Source organism: Triplophysa dalaica, chromosome 7 (genome assembly GCF_015846415.1).
Source record: "Triplophysa dalaica isolate WHDGS20190420 chromosome 7, ASM1584641v1, whole genome shotgun sequence".
Lineage (NCBI taxonomy): Eukaryota > Metazoa > Chordata > Actinopteri > Cypriniformes > Nemacheilidae > Triplophysa > Triplophysa dalaica.
In genome coordinates, this window is record NC_079548.1 from 22,269,534 (window position 1) to 22,284,228 (window position 14,695).

At 38.7% G+C, this 14,695-nt stretch overlaps 3 protein-coding genes across 3 annotated transcripts; all 3 read right to left on the bottom strand.

Moving 5' to 3' along the window:
• Positions 1-306: 306 nt before the first annotated feature.
• alyref (Aly/REF export factor) lies at positions 307-3,162 on the bottom strand. The gene is made up of 6 exons (XM_056753541.1): positions 2,811-3,162; positions 1,393-1,554; positions 1,163-1,310; positions 1,017-1,083; positions 744-933; positions 307-612 (listed from the first exon to the last, which is right to left on the bottom strand). The coding sequence occupies exons 1-6, from the start codon at positions 3,045-3,047 to the stop codon at positions 598-600; spliced, it is 819 nt and encodes a 272-aa protein (XP_056609519.1). The 5' UTR covers positions 3,048-3,162; the 3' UTR covers positions 307-597.
• Positions 3,163-4,367: 1,205 nt separating this feature from the next.
• Positions 4,368-7,517, bottom strand: mcrip1 (MAPK regulated corepressor interacting protein 1). The gene is made up of 5 exons (XM_056753542.1): positions 7,426-7,517; positions 6,911-6,988; positions 6,699-6,814; positions 6,040-6,144; positions 4,368-5,404 (listed from the first exon to the last, which is right to left on the bottom strand). Exons 2-5 carry the CDS (start codon positions 6,916-6,918, stop codon positions 5,340-5,342), a joined length of 294 nt encoding a protein of 97 aa, XP_056609520.1. The 5' UTR covers positions 6,919-6,988; positions 7,426-7,517; the 3' UTR covers positions 4,368-5,339.
• Positions 7,518-8,806: 1,289 nt separating this feature from the next.
• Positions 8,807-12,523, bottom strand: ppp1r27a (protein phosphatase 1, regulatory subunit 27a). The gene is made up of 3 exons (XM_056753350.1): positions 11,775-12,523; positions 10,449-10,599; positions 8,807-9,881 (listed from the first exon to the last, which is right to left on the bottom strand). The coding sequence occupies exons 1-3, from the start codon at positions 12,166-12,168 to the stop codon at positions 9,761-9,763; spliced, it is 666 nt and encodes a 221-aa protein (XP_056609328.1). The 5' UTR covers positions 12,169-12,523; the 3' UTR covers positions 8,807-9,760.
• Positions 12,524-14,695: the final 2,172 nt, after the last annotated feature.

Sequence of the window (14,695 nt, forward strand, 5' to 3'; positions counted from 1 at the left end):
GGCTAATACCAAACAGAAAGCTGCAGTCTATATTTCAGCAACAGTAGTGTTACCTGTTGACCACAGTATATTACATGAGTTGTGTATATTAAACCATCCATTTTACGAATTAAGGTTAGTCAAAGCCAGTCATACATTAAAGGCAAAACGCTGAGCTGTAGACATCTAGTGGCTGTAATGTGAATAGAAAAGAACCAAACTCCACCTCAAGGCCCAATAGGTAGTTACAAAACACTTTCCAAAAGGTTCTGTAAGTGACAATTGATTAAAGAACACATCACGTCTATTAAAAAAGCAGAGGCATCATGTGGTTACTAAATACTGCAGGTTTTATTACAATGATCTACAGGAGGATGGTTGAAACAACCCCATCCTAAAATCCTACAGTCCAACCAGGTTTTTCTCAAAAAGAAACCAAAACACAAATAAAATAAAAGTAGGTAAAAAACAAGCATTTTAAAAGGAGAAAAAATATTGGTACACAAGTTTAAATCACTTTTGAAGACGTGTAAAACATCCGGCAAGTTGAAAGCTATAACAATGACAGTCACTATCCCATGTCAGAACAGTGGGAAGCGCATCTTTATCTGTTGGCATTTAGGTGGTATCCATCTGTTGAAAAACAAAAGAGACATTAGTAGGAGTCACAATACTACTTTCCACCTATTCACTCGGCAAACAATTCTATTAAAAGTAAATCTGTAAACGGGGAACCACTATGCCTACTAACAACGAGTACACACCCTAGCATTGTAGGCATCTAGTTGGGCATCCAGCTCTTCAGCAGAGAGCTGTTTGTTGTCATTGCCACTGCCACCTCGGCCCCCTCGTCCCCGGCCTCTGGCTCCACCACCACGGCCCCCACGTCCCTTCTGTGTGGCAAAGTTTCCAATTCTGTTTCGGTTCATGCCGCCACTGCCTCCACGATTCAGACTATTGGAAGGACAATAGGAAATATTTACCCCACATATAAACACAAGCAACATTACAGAAGTACACCGTTCATTACTCCTTACCCCTGCATGGGAGGCCGTCTCTGTGCATCAATCTGTGATGTAACAAGCTGGATGTTCATTGGACGTCCTGAAAGAAATTAAGAGAGCATTAAAATCCAACCAATTGCACATCAAGGGAAAAACAGGAAAACTTTGCCTATACATACCATCAAGAGGAACACCGTTATACTGCTTCATAGCTTTCAGGGCATCTGCTTTCCTCTCAAAGTGAACATCTGCAGTGCCCAGGCTGCGTCCTGACCGATCATAATGTACTGCCGCTTTCTTCAAAGTGCCAAATTCTGCGAAGAGCTCCTGTGGTAGAACAAAGCATTGTTAAGCCAAAATAAATTCAGTCTTCCACATCCTAGAGTGTGCCTGCACAACTAAAAAGTACCTGGATGTCGGCATCAGAGACACCAAAGTCAAGATTGGACACAAGAAGTTTTCCTCCGGTTTCCACACCACCGCCGCCGCCACCACCGCCGCCTCCTCCGGCATTCGTGCTGAAGCCATTGTCAAACAGGTCATGCTGCCACTTGTCTGGGAGCTGCTTGGGCTGCAACAGATGAGAGAGAATGCACCTGCTGACTTCGGGTCCCCAGTCTGTCACTGACAGTCCACTCGGCTGGGGTGTTGGGGTAAGCAGGGGGGCTCCACTTCAACAAGGTCAGGGGCACCCAGTGCGCTCGCTGTGATTTCCAGCAATCCCTGCCCACCCCATCACTACAAACAAGTAAACCAATGCAGGACACAAAACAAATTGTACAAAGCCATCCCCTGAACGGAGTTGGTCATATGGTTTTAGCTTTAAAGAATACACCACACTAGATTTTGTGTGTGGATAAAAGCTCAGCAAACTTAGTTTTGTATTCATGCTATGCATATCAGCAACAAACGTGTTTAAACAACAAATATGAATTCATTGTTGCATCACTTTTATACCCCTGATAAACTGCCCACCCTCCTGGTAGCAACCTGTCTACCTATCAGCAATTCTCAAGAGTCTCTTGAACGCCAAATGATTCCCAGCAGGCTTCCACTGGGTGGATAAGGATGTTTCACTGGTATCCAGTGGGTAAAATCACAGCAAAGTCCATAGATGATCATAAACGATGGCTTAAACAAATCAGTGTCCATACTGAAGCAGTGATGGAAGCCACCGAACGTCCATTTTGAACCCACGCCATTGTGACGCGGCTTTATATGAACACACAAACATTACATCTAATCTCAAATAATCAAATTTAGTTGTGGACCTAATGAATCGGGCGACCAAGATGGCCAAATGTCCATGGAGTTGACTTTTAACTCTACACCACTATGGTTTCAATGACCATGAAACCCCTGCCAAACAAAGAGATTTCCACCGAAGGAAGAACTTCTCGGTTGGGCTGTAAATGGATCAAAACCGACTGGATCCTCAAATCCCATCGTGGATCATGTGAAGAACAGTGTAGACGGGCGCTGGATTGTTGAAACCAAAGATGAAGCAACGTCGAGTGAATGAAAGGGATTCCTCGTCCTCAAAATGGCGCCGACGGTCGTAGGACAGAAGAAAAGCGGCTCCAATCGATGTACAATAGTAGACTTCGACGATGCTTTTTTCTCACAATGGTTAGATAAACAGGCTTAGGGAGATAACATATTATGCACAATATACATCTAAGAGCTTCTCCACACTACATTCCCAGAGAAACTCCAGGGGCATGTACAGCGCGCTAGCCGCCATGTTTGCTAGGCGGCCTAGAAAGATAAAAACGGGGTTCACCCGGGCATTTGGATGTGCCCGTGATTTTCTCCGCGTTCTCCTACCCTGCTGTACGGTGTGGGTCTACTTCTGCCGCGGCTCAGGTTCTGGCGGTTCCTCGTGGGGCCGGATCCTCCGCCGCGGCCTCCAAAGCCTCCGCCTGTGTTTCCTAGCCGACCGGCTCCACGGCCGCCGCCTGTGCCTCCTCGGCCACCACGGCCACCGCGGCCTCCTCTCCCGCCACGCTGCTGCCGGGTTTGCTTGATAATATCGTCTAAGGACATATCCATCTTGTCTGACATCGTCTGGCCCTTGTTAACGCTAAATACTACCGTTAGCTTAAAAACAAAAACAGTACTCGTACAGTAATTCGCTGCCCCTGCGCTTCAACTCGTTCACCAGAGAGGAACTAACGTCGTTTGCGCTTGTGCAATATTTATAGGGGGAGCGCCGATTTACGTAACCAGCTTGATGATCGCTTCCTGTTTGGGGCGCCCTTTGTCAGAAAAGCACGTCAAAGTTTACAAACTAAAAACAAAATCAGTTGCATTTATGGAAATGTCATTTTTTTTCTCCAAAGCTAAGTTAATAATGGTAGTTCGTAATACTTCTTGTTTCTGTGGCAGTATATATTAATTATAATGTAAGCACTGTAATTAGATAATTAGATTCTTCTCTGGCTGTTAATCAGTATTAAGACTCAGTTTTGGTAATCAGTGCTTCTTTAATGTAACCCTTCATCTCTGTATTGAACAAACATGGGTTTGATAATGTGTGTCATGCATGTCACAACTTTTAAGTTTTCATTATTTTTCAAATGGATAAATTGTGTGAATTGACAGGTTGGAAGTACATAAGTCAGTGGACAATTTAAAGCACATTTTTTGCCTTATGTTTTTTAAGATGAATGTCCTCTATGAAGAAGAAAAAATAGAGACTGATATCGACAACATAACAGTTGCATACATGCTTTTAGGGACATGAGAAAACAAGAACCACCTCATTTTAGAAATGATTCGTTCACATACATCTTATAATTTCAACAAATCCCTTATAACGAGAATAAATGTTTCACTTGGAGGACACAGTTAAAATGAGATGGAGCTTGGAAATCACTTATTCACCCAATCTGTCAGTGTGGGCCTGTTATAAAGTTTAGCACGTTTCTTTACGGAAGTAACTTAGCATCTTTTCAAAACTGATTATACTATGATGACACAGGATGACCATATACCACATTAATAACTTACATGCAGGAAGTATGGCAGAGGGAAACTAAAACCTAAGTCCTAGTAAAACATTTCCCTCTGAATATTTTTTAAGGTTAATGTAACTTTTTATGTATGACACAACATAGCTGAACAACAAAAGGTATGTAGACTGCAGAGAACTAAAAGCTTGAGAGCACTGGTGTTTTTCCAGTTGACACATGCAGTGCATTCCAGTATAAATGATGCATTCAAAGGGCACATTTCCAAATTATCCAAATTTTTAGGGACGTAAAGCATTTTATTGCTCCAAACTGTTAAATCAATGACAATACGTGTGAAGAGAACAGGGTTGATCACTAGAATGCACCCCGCTATTGATTTAAAAAAAACAAAAAGATTAGAGAAAACTCATCACTTTTTTATACCTTTATAGACATTCTCCTTCTAGGACACATTTTACCATACAAAGATTTGTATACACCCATGAGTGCAAGAAGAGTCATTAACATTTGTTCAACCAATATTATAGCAAATGTTACAGGGGGACTGTACATTTTACATGCATTTATCTGCAATTTTCATCAAATTCAAATTGTACACTACCATTAAGACGGCCTCAGAGATGAAATAAGCCATAAAATGTGTTACGTTCAGGATAGATTTGAAGAGATGCCATGTTATACAAAAATATTACAATCAAGCAGAGGAAACATTAAAGTAATCTTTATTTTAACTTTATTTTAAAGGCTAGGAACGAAAGATGTGGAAAAGTTAACTTTAAGTTCTCCAAGTTATCAATTCATAGTTAAAAATGGAGGTATATCTACTAAAAATATTTGGCGAACCAAACTTGCCTGTGCTATCAGACAATGCTTCAATCTATCAAACTAACAGAACAGTTGGCCTTTCAGCACTCCCCATTCGGGTTATGAATGACTGTATCCCATTCTGAGAAAGTTTGTGTTGCGTCTGTCAAATAGCATAAGCAGTAAACTGTTTTTTGCCAGTCTCATCAACATACAAAATAAAAGAACATGAACAGGAAATAATCTAAAGCAAAAATTTACACCAGGCCCTTGGTTTCTTCCTCATTTGTCCCAAAAAAAATTGATGCATGGATTTAGGAACAAAGATCCTGGATGAACATGGAATGGCCACTTAAAAGGCTTCTAAAAATGTAACTCATAAATACATATCAGTTTGTAAGTCCAGACCACTGGTCCATGAGGCAGAGAAGAGAGATTCTTTCTGGACTAAGGTGGCCAAATATCCCGACTTGTGGCTTTTTGTTGGCCGACATAAGATTGGTTTTGAGTAAAAAAGGTCCCAAATGACATGGGGAGGACAAAAAAACTGCTGGATCAAGAAGAAAGGGGAAATGGTCTAAGACTTCTTTGAGTCTTGTGTGTTCCGCTTCTTAAGGTCACTCAGGTCAACTGGTATGAAAGCTGAAAGAATTGAAAAGGAATTATGTTACAACATGTCACGCACAGATCATTGGTGTACATGCAAGTAAGCCTGCATGTAAACTCAATTTTATGGGGCTGAACAAGCTGCATCATAACCAACTCTATTAACCAGATCAAGCTGAAATGAACTACAGAAATGGAATGGACATAAACATAGTACAGAATGTGTTAAAGGGAACTGGAAGTACTTCACTGTATAGTATAGTGCAGTGGTTATCACCTCTGGCCTGCGAGATCCATTTTCCCTGCCGAGTTGAGCCCGATCTCTGATATAAAACACCTGAACAAACTAATCAGCGTATTTAGGAATAGATGCGTCACTCTGCATATCTATCTTCTATTCCTGAAGTCACTGATTAGCCTATTCAGGTGTTTTATATCAGAGTTGGGGCAAAATTCTGCAGGAAAATGGATCTTGAGTTGAGAACCACTGGTTTAGTGTATTAATTGGAAAATAGACTACTTTGTTATTACCGGTGTTTATAAACACACATGCAAGTAGTGGGAGATGTGTAGAATTTGTGATTGATGGACACTTCAAATTCTGTGAAAACCTGCAGAAAAACTTAAGACATTGAATATATTGTATTTGTTTATTTACATGATTCACTTACAATGCAGGTTGGGATTTGGGGTTTTCTCCACATACTCCTGTGGTCCACGATCATTACGTTCACTATTTTGTGGCGATTTAATGTCCCTCAAAACACAAAGCCAAGCTAGAGAGAAACAGCATAACAAAAACACTTATTACGTCAAAACAGTTTTATTTTAAAAAACATAGGGATTTCACAGACAAGGTTTAGCTTAATTCAGGACTATGCCTTAGTAAAATTAGAATACTGATGTTGCTTTAAAAAAATCCCTTAGATAATAACATTTCTGATGTGCATCAACATGCAATGTCACCGATATACTTAAAGACATGTCAGGGCAATTTATTTTCAGTTAAGACATCCCAAACATTCAATTTAGTCTGGGATTAGAAATAAGCCTTGTCTGTGAAACCGGGCAAAAGAGCCATCTAGTTGTAATAATTAATCTTGCATCTCAATACATCAATTAACAAGATCACTGTAAACATAAATCTTTTGTATTGGTATTCATCAAATTTAAATTAATTTGAAATACATGCAATTCAGAGAAGACATCAAAGTATTTACAAGTATAGACCCATAAATCGGGTTATGTGTGACAAAGTGGGATAATGTTGTCTACAATTTACACATCCCAACTTGGAAATAAAGGTTGGTTAAATAAACAGTGGCCTTACTGTCATGGATGAAGCGCACATTTTCTTCATGTGCTGGTGTGAAAATCTCTCCTGTATTTGTTGGTGACCGGGGGCTTGACGTCCTCTTGTATGTGTGCATTCTAGGAGTCGAGGAGCTGAAAAGGCATAATAAATCATTTAACAAGATTGTTAGATTAAGATCAGATGCACCAAATATACGTGGTAGGATAAGATTGCATTGAAACACTTACCTGGTCATTCTGTTTATTTCACTTGCCTCACAATATTAATATGAGGCTTAAAGGGAGAACCTTTCTTCGGCGTGTTTCCTAAAACGACAAACACAATTTCAGAAAAACATCGAAGTTGATAGTTAAGATAAAAAAGACAGTATACAACGTTTAAGAGCGGTGGAAACGATCCGCAACACGTCAATGCAATAAATGAATTAACGTAACGTAAATGCAGCAGTAATATTAACATGTGAAGTGAACATTACTGATCAGAACCATTAGATAATACTACAAAGTTATTCTACTGTATCTGTATTTATAATACGACAGAGGCAGGACACGAGTTAAATCAGTGTTTGTGATTGTTATTGTTTATGTTACTGGCAGCTAGTCTGTTAGCATTGTGATTTCATAGTGAATGTTTTGCTACGACAACTTCACAAACAAACCGAACATATATACAACAATTGCGTTACGAAAGATAGCCAACAACCGGCACATAATGGGGAAGACATTTATTAACAATATCAAACCTGTCCGCTTGTTTTTCTTTCCCCTGTTATCTCAGTATTCAGGCCTGTCTCGGCCGAAACGTTGCTAATGCCGACCAATTATTTCCGGGTCAGCTGAAGAAGCCGAGAGAAGTGCGCATGCGTTAACCGATGTAAAACTATTTAATCTTAGCCGACGCTTTAATTGAGTTTATGAAAAGTGTTTTCAGCATTATGAATTTATTTTACATTTGTTAAAATTATAGTCCAGGTAGTGAAGGCAATTTCAGCCGTTGTTGAAAGCGATAATTAAAGGCGTTGGTCAGAATAGTAATTTTCTGTTGAACCTTTTTAGCCGTGTTTTTACACCAGTGTTCACATAAAGTATACTTTTATCACCTCATTTATTATCTAATCTCCACATCTATAATTTTCATGTGACGTCATGCACTTAGTAGAGCGCCCCGCTGAATCTGCTGTTGTGCGTCGGGTTAAAAGTGAGGGATTTCTCACGTTTATCTTAAATAACGAAAAGTGGTTGTGCAATAAAAATGCACAAAGAGTTGAGGAGACAAGTATCAGAGATTTTTTTTTAGAATTTGATGTCTGTACCACAATTTTGTGTCCATCCCCCAGAAAGTGAAATCACATCAGTTCACGTGCAGTAAACACGTCATCAAAGGTAACTCATGTAAACACTGGATATATGAATCATCTTTTTCTTAGCAATCTTTATGTAATTTTCTTACCTAAATTTGTTATGGATGACGCAACTAATTTTGGTGAAAGTTAGCTACACTAACTGATATCTTTAAGTTAACTGATATCTAAAGTTAGTTCAAGTTTTGTGATAGAGTGTTATATACAGTAAATAAACTGAATTGCAATAATTTACAAATCCTTTTGCACCTTTATTGGAAGATTATGTAGTTCTAGAAGTAACTTGGGTTCCAGGTGAACGTTATTTTTTTGTTAATATGATATAATATCATACAATAAAGTTCAATATAATATTAATTTATATATAATTCTAGTGGTAGTATATGAGGTTGAGGGATACCCCACAGAATAGATGTAAATGTCACTGAAGTGGAGCTCTGAAAGGAATCGGTCTCAATGTAAGCTGCCCATTTCTTGACCCTCAAACCTCCTATAGGTCACGTTACTGAACTTTGGACGGCAGGGAAACACATAGGGGCAGTTTAACATCTCCAGTTTGATCTGAATGTATTTGAACTGTTGGGAGTCCAGAGAAACACCAGGAGAACATGCCAACTGTCCACAGAAAGCAGATATTTGAACCATGGACCTTCTTCCTGTGGGGTAACCGTGAGTACTGAACCACATGCTCCCTGGATCATGTCATCCATGTTACCTTTATTTTTGTAATATTTAAAGCAAAGAGACAATGCAAAGCAACGTATGTGTAGAAAAGGATCTTTACTTATGAAAATATTGTAAAAAATAAGATAAGACTTTAACAAGAGACATTCAAAGTCCCCTCAGTTTAAACAGTACACTTTCATCATATGCTAGTCTGATGGCAGATCATCTTTCCAATGCGCACTCCTGCTGCCCAGCAGACAGAAAGCACAGAGCTGTGCCAAACTGTGTCCATGTTACATATAGTGTCAGTGTCTCATCAAGCATCTCTTTTATATTTTACACAGAACTGTGAAGATATTCACGATCGTCAGCATGTCAGGGGAACATAACACAGCAATAAAATCATCATGTAAATGGACACATGTGAAATGACACAACTAGCTTGGATGGATATGTGTTTCCAATGCAGTGATGTGTACATACTACGTATATGTATGGTGTTACTGCATGAGGTTAAAAGGCACACGCACATGCCATGGTAGCTATTTTTCAATGCACGTTCCTGGCCTTATTGTACCTTCAGTATGTACAGTCATTGAATCTTTGACTTCGAAGTCTTTCATCAAAACGTCTCTGCGTCTGAAACAACTTTCTTTTCTAATCCATCTCCACCAAGACACTGGCTGGCTTCTGGTATATGACACCTACTTTTTACAATCAAAAAATCCAAAAGGATAAAATCAAGTCACATCCTACGTATTCGTCCTTAAATTCCTCTATTTAAATCCCCCTATTTTTCTAAGTTTCACTTAGAAGTAAAAAAGTTTGCAAACTGTGTTACACATTGAGATTAAAAGCAAACTGGGTGGATGGTTTGCTTCTCATTGTAGCCAGAAATCCATGTGTCGAAAAAGCTCTAAAACAAAATTTAAATCCTTTTTTTCAGGACAACCTTCAAAGAAACAAAATCATATAATGATTTGAAAAAGATGAAATGTCAAATGAGATGAATGCTAGCTTTGTTTTCCAAGTTCTGGTGTTCTCATAGTCCTCACACACAGCCAGTTTCAAACAGTTTGACCAGTTCTTTGCAGTCTGGATCAATAAGGTCTGCTGGTTTCTCCCCATTTTCATTTTCTGCTTCCACGCTGGCACCCAGAGACAGAAGGTACCTAAAGAAGAAAGAACAATTTTCACTTAACAAAACAATGTGCAAGTCTGACTCTGAGGAACACTAAAATGTAAGAACTTGCCTACATAGCCAGCTTTAACCATAGGCCGGATGGAAAGACATTTTAAAAGGTAATAATTTTGCTACGTTATAAGATATCTTCCTTTGCTGAAAACGCAATCCCAGAATGTCTTTTGAGGAGCCAAATTATTAAAACTACTCAAGTTAAAGAAATAGATTAAAGGATATAGATGATAAAAATGTCAATGTCTCAAAGTAACAGATACAATTGTTCAAACTGCTCAGTTTATTCGGCAGAGCAATGGTTTCTGTACTTCATATTAGAGTATAACATTGTTGGATTAGTAACATCAAACTCTATTTTCAAAATCAAGTCAAGTCTCATCTCAGGACATTTAATGTTAATAATAATCATAGACATCAAAGTAGGTCAATAGGTTTTGAAACATGCATGTTTTAATTGCAATACTTCTTTGTTTTCTGACAGTCATTATTTTGTTGAGCCTGTTGTGTTTTGTTAGATGTGAGTATTTAAAGTGGCACTCACTTTGCAATCTCAGGGAAACCATCGCTGCATGACATGTGTAGTGGTGTCCAGCCATTCTCATCCCTCTGATGAATGTCAGCTCCATACTTTATCAAAAGCTTTACGCACTCCATGTCTCCTGTGAGCACGGCTTCATGGAGAGCTGCCATTCCTAAGAAAAACGGCAAATACCAAACAACATCAGCACCATATACTGTGCGTTTTAAAGACAGTTTGTCACTTCTGTATCAGACAGAACAGCAAAAAAAATATTATTATTCAGAGAGTTTGTTTCCTAACATCGTGTCTGCCCATCTTAAATTGTTTGGTCAAGTTTACACTCACTCTTCACTCAGACCAAGGTGGTCTTGTACCTTATCCATTAGTTTTACTAATGCATTTAATACGTGAATTTGAATTTGGTCAATATTCTGGAGCCTACTCGTTTATAAATATCCTCAAGATGAACATATTAAAGAAAAAAAAAATGTCACTTTTATTTCAATGTCACTTTGAAGCCGTGGTTGGCAGAGAAGAACATTACCCCCCCCCCCAAAAAAACTTAGAATTTTAATTAAACCTAAAACATATTCAGTTATACATAATCAGAACATCAATTCTTTTGGCTGGTGGTCTTAATTTTCTGACGTTTGGCTGCGTAAAATCTATGATAAATTTCTACATTTCATTAAGTGCCACAAAATTCTTGGCCCCCCTGGATCCATCTTGGGGTCCCCCCAAGGACCCCAGTTTGCAAACATGTGAGTAAAGGACAGGGCCCATTCACATTTCTAAGAGCATTACACAAATTTGCAATAGTGAAACATATGAAGAGTTTAGTTAAAAAAATTGATGTTTTTTATTATGTCATCTTATTTTTTTGTGTTTTATTGTGTTAGTTAGTTGTGTTTTTGAGTTATTCTGGCTTAAATCAAAACAAACCAACTGCAGTTTGATTGATATTAATTCGAATGCAGAATAAAAAATATGATTTTTGTCATTTTTTTAAAACGGAGATACCTTTATATAATAAAATATTTTACTTTTGCTTGTAACTATGCAAAAATGATAATACATGATTAGAGTCACTGTCCACAAAGCCATAATCTGTAGTTATTGCATCTGCCAGTAGGGGCAAACTACCATGCTGACCTCCCGAGCAAAGATAACATCTCAATGATAACGCTCATTGCAAAGTCCACCTACAAATTCTTTACTTCATTAATTTTAACCTTAAAATTAAATACTTTCACATTTCACATGCGTGACAAAATTAAAGAAAACAAGGCAAAACAACTGAATAAACTTCCTCTTTCACTTGAAGTAGGCATGGTGAGATTCACTTACCCGAATGGAAGATGGTGTCCAGACGCACTTTCCTCGCCCTCATAAATCGACCGATCTGCTCCAGCTCACCATGGCGGATTAAATCCTGAAATACGATATCGTTGGTGAAGCGCACGGCCTTGGCGGGTTTGAGAGTCGCAACGGGGGTGCACGGTGCGCTTGTGCGGAGTGAGCTGCTCTGGCGAGGCACTTTGCTGTAGAGTGGGGTGTAGGTGGAGGTGGGTTTGTACGCTGGAGTGTAGGCTGGTGGGCTGTAGTACGATGCAGTGTGAAGTACAGTAGGGCTGTACTTGGTGGAACTGTACGAGCTGGTGGAGTACTGTGAAGGTGTGTATTGAGTGGACGTGTTTGAACGTGTGTACTGTGACACCGGGTACTGGTAGCTGTACTTCATTCCTGCAGATGCCGCGACTCTTCCTCCTCGTGGCTCCGGGAACGAGAGGATGACAACCAAATCAATGACTTGAGTCAATCTCCACAAAACTGTAAAATCCTTTTTGGGGGCTCTTTTTTTGCTGCCGACAGCAGTTTTAGAACGGTCACAACAACTTCCTCCTCTTTCGGTCCAGAACAATTTTCACCTTTCCAGAGAAATCTCTTCCTTTTTGGGGGACGTTATATTTCTCTTTGCACGTTTTGTTAATTTATTCGTCCAGTCAAGACTTGTTTCATCAACGTTATTGCACGGTGTTCGCTCAGTGTACTCTTCTGATAGTGAAGGTTGAAGCGGATCTCTATATATCCTTTGTAAGGTTATTTTGAGGATGTCACCCCGTGTATCAAGTGACTGCGACCACAGCGAGTGGCTGCATTGTAACCCCTCCCAACCCTAGACTCCGCCCCCCAATACAGATCTCTGATGGCCCAAATGTATGTTGACCAGCAGCAAAGATCCCTTTCAAAAATCGATGTGTTTATCACGGCAATGAGATCATCTCGATGGCGTGATGGCCAACACATGGGCAGCAGCTGAGAATATGAACATTTTAGGACAGGGTTTGAATCTAAAAACCTAAAGAGACATGTGATCTATGACATTTCAATGTGTTGTAAAGTGGATGTTGATCAGTGGGTTTTAAACAGTCACACAGCTTAGAGAACATTGTGCACCGATTCTTGAGATGGGACAATAAACAAAGTGTGCAATAGCAACTTTTATGTTACAAGGATTTATTTTGGGCCTCTTACCCTGTTAAAATGGATTAATTCAGTTCAGTCTTTGATACAACTTCCTGCTTCTCTTCCGACAACCAGCTGTGTGTATTTTTTGAGGAGTTTTTTGACAGAAACGCAATATAATATATATATATATAAACATTTTTTTCAGAGATGTATAAAGACCTTACATAATAAAGCGTTATGTTTTTATCACGCCATGTTGTATCTACAGTAGCCCTAATAAGACAAACTGCTCTATAGGATGCGTTTCGTACGTTATCTCATTCAAGAAAGAAGCGCAAACGTTACAACATTTAGTACTCTCTCTTCACCTTAGAGCTTTGAAAGTGAGGAATGGAGTGAGCCATTGGTTTCAATTCGCAACCTCGCCACTAGATACCACTAAAAGCACACAATGGTCCTTTCAGGGATATAACTGTTTTTTAACAGATCTAACCAAAGAACTGCAATATAAAAACACTCAAATATAAACAAATATTTGATGGAGAGTGTTTTAAAATAAATTCAATTAAAACTTGTGTTTATTTAATCATGTATTTGTTATTATTCTCAGACTAAATGTAAATTTACAATCTGTTTCTGTAATTTGACATCATTACCGCATTTCAAAAATATGTACATTCTGTCCAAAAACTTAAAAATTGGTATCTAATAAAGATATTTACTTACTACTGTAGAAGCTCTAGCAATGTGTTTTGTGTGCATTTCCTGTATAAATATGCAGTATATTCAATTGATTTCATTGACACACACACATTTTCATTCCAGTTGTTGAATGCAAGTTTTCTTTACTCTGTGTTTCTGCACAGGAACACTGGATGCATCTGCTTTTTGTTTATAATGACTTGTTTAGCTGTACATTTTGTTATGTTTTGATGCATACTGGCGGGACAAACATCTAAACATTGGCTGTGTACGCAGTGCAGTGATGCTGTCAGGTGTTGGCTCATATGGCTGTAAATAACATCTGCTAAATTTAACACCTCCTCGGTCCAATATGCCATATGAGGCACACTCACTCACTCACTCACAAAATATAGCAGGAATGGAGCTAATTTCAGTTTTTGTTCTATGTGTGTGGCCTTATGGGATATATTAAGCGTCAACAAGCTTTCCTGGTATTTTGAGGAATTCCTTATTGCGATCATTTGAATTAACATACTTCATTATTATTCATTTTTATTAAGATGGTCATTGGCCTTGTGTGGTTCTAAGCCCTTTATGACTTACTTTTCCCCTAAACCACATAAATGAAGAATTCTGCGAGCATACAGCATTGAATGGTTATCAAGTTAAAAGGGTTAAACTTCTGAAGCCATAGAATAGCTCTGTGGAAGTCACTTGAGTTCTCAGATCTTCACTATGTTCATAATTCACATGGGCTTTTATCTTACTAGCGTTTTTTTGTGTCAACGCATAATGTCATTTTATCAAAAAGAACAGTGTGAACATTCTGCAAAACGTCTCCTTAAGTGCTTTGTGGAATGAAATAAGTCATTTAAATTTGGAACTACATTAAGCTGAGTCATTTATTGATTTTTGAGGTAAACTCTACTCAGTTCATCAGCAACAGAACAGGGCCGGTAACACTTTGGAAACCAAATGGTCTATTATTCAGGTTAGCTGGAAGCCTCATAATGTTCTTACAATGAGAGATTTCTTGACCTTGTTAGGGGTTTAAGAGGTCAGACTGATGTACGTGACTGCTAACACATGGCTGGTTGATGGTATGAATCTTTTCA

Coding starts and splice junctions, on each gene's coding strand:
- alyref (XM_056753541.1), bottom strand. CDS start 3,047: ATGTCAGACAAGATGGATATGTCCTTAGACGATATTATCAAGCAAACC. Junction 1,084..1,162: donor TAACGGTGTTCCTCTTGATG/GTATGTATAGGC, acceptor AATTTCTTTCAG/GACGTCCAATGAACATCCAG. Junction 934..1,016: donor AGACGGCCTCCCATGCAGGG/GTAAGGAGTAAT, acceptor TCCTTCCAATAG/TCTGAATCGTGGAGGCAGTG.
- mcrip1 (XM_056753542.1), bottom strand. Junction 6,145..6,698: donor TGTGCGCTTCATCCATGACA/GTAAGGCCACTG, acceptor GTTTCTCTCTAG/CTTGGCTTTGTGTTTTGAGG. Junction 5,405..6,039: donor CCCAAATCCCAACCTGCATT/GTAAGTGAATCA, acceptor CAATTCTTTCAG/CTTTCATACCAGTTGACCTG.
- ppp1r27a (XM_056753350.1), bottom strand. CDS start 12,168: ATGAAGTACAGCTACCAGTACCCGGTGTCACAGTACACACGTTCAAAC. Junction 10,600..11,774: donor GGACACCATCTTCCATTCGG/GTAAGTGAATCT, acceptor CGTTTTTCTTAG/GAATGGCAGCTCTCCATGAA. Junction 9,882..10,448: donor GGTTTCCCTGAGATTGCAAA/GTGAGTGCCACT, acceptor TTTCTTCTTTAG/GTACCTTCTGTCTCTGGGTG.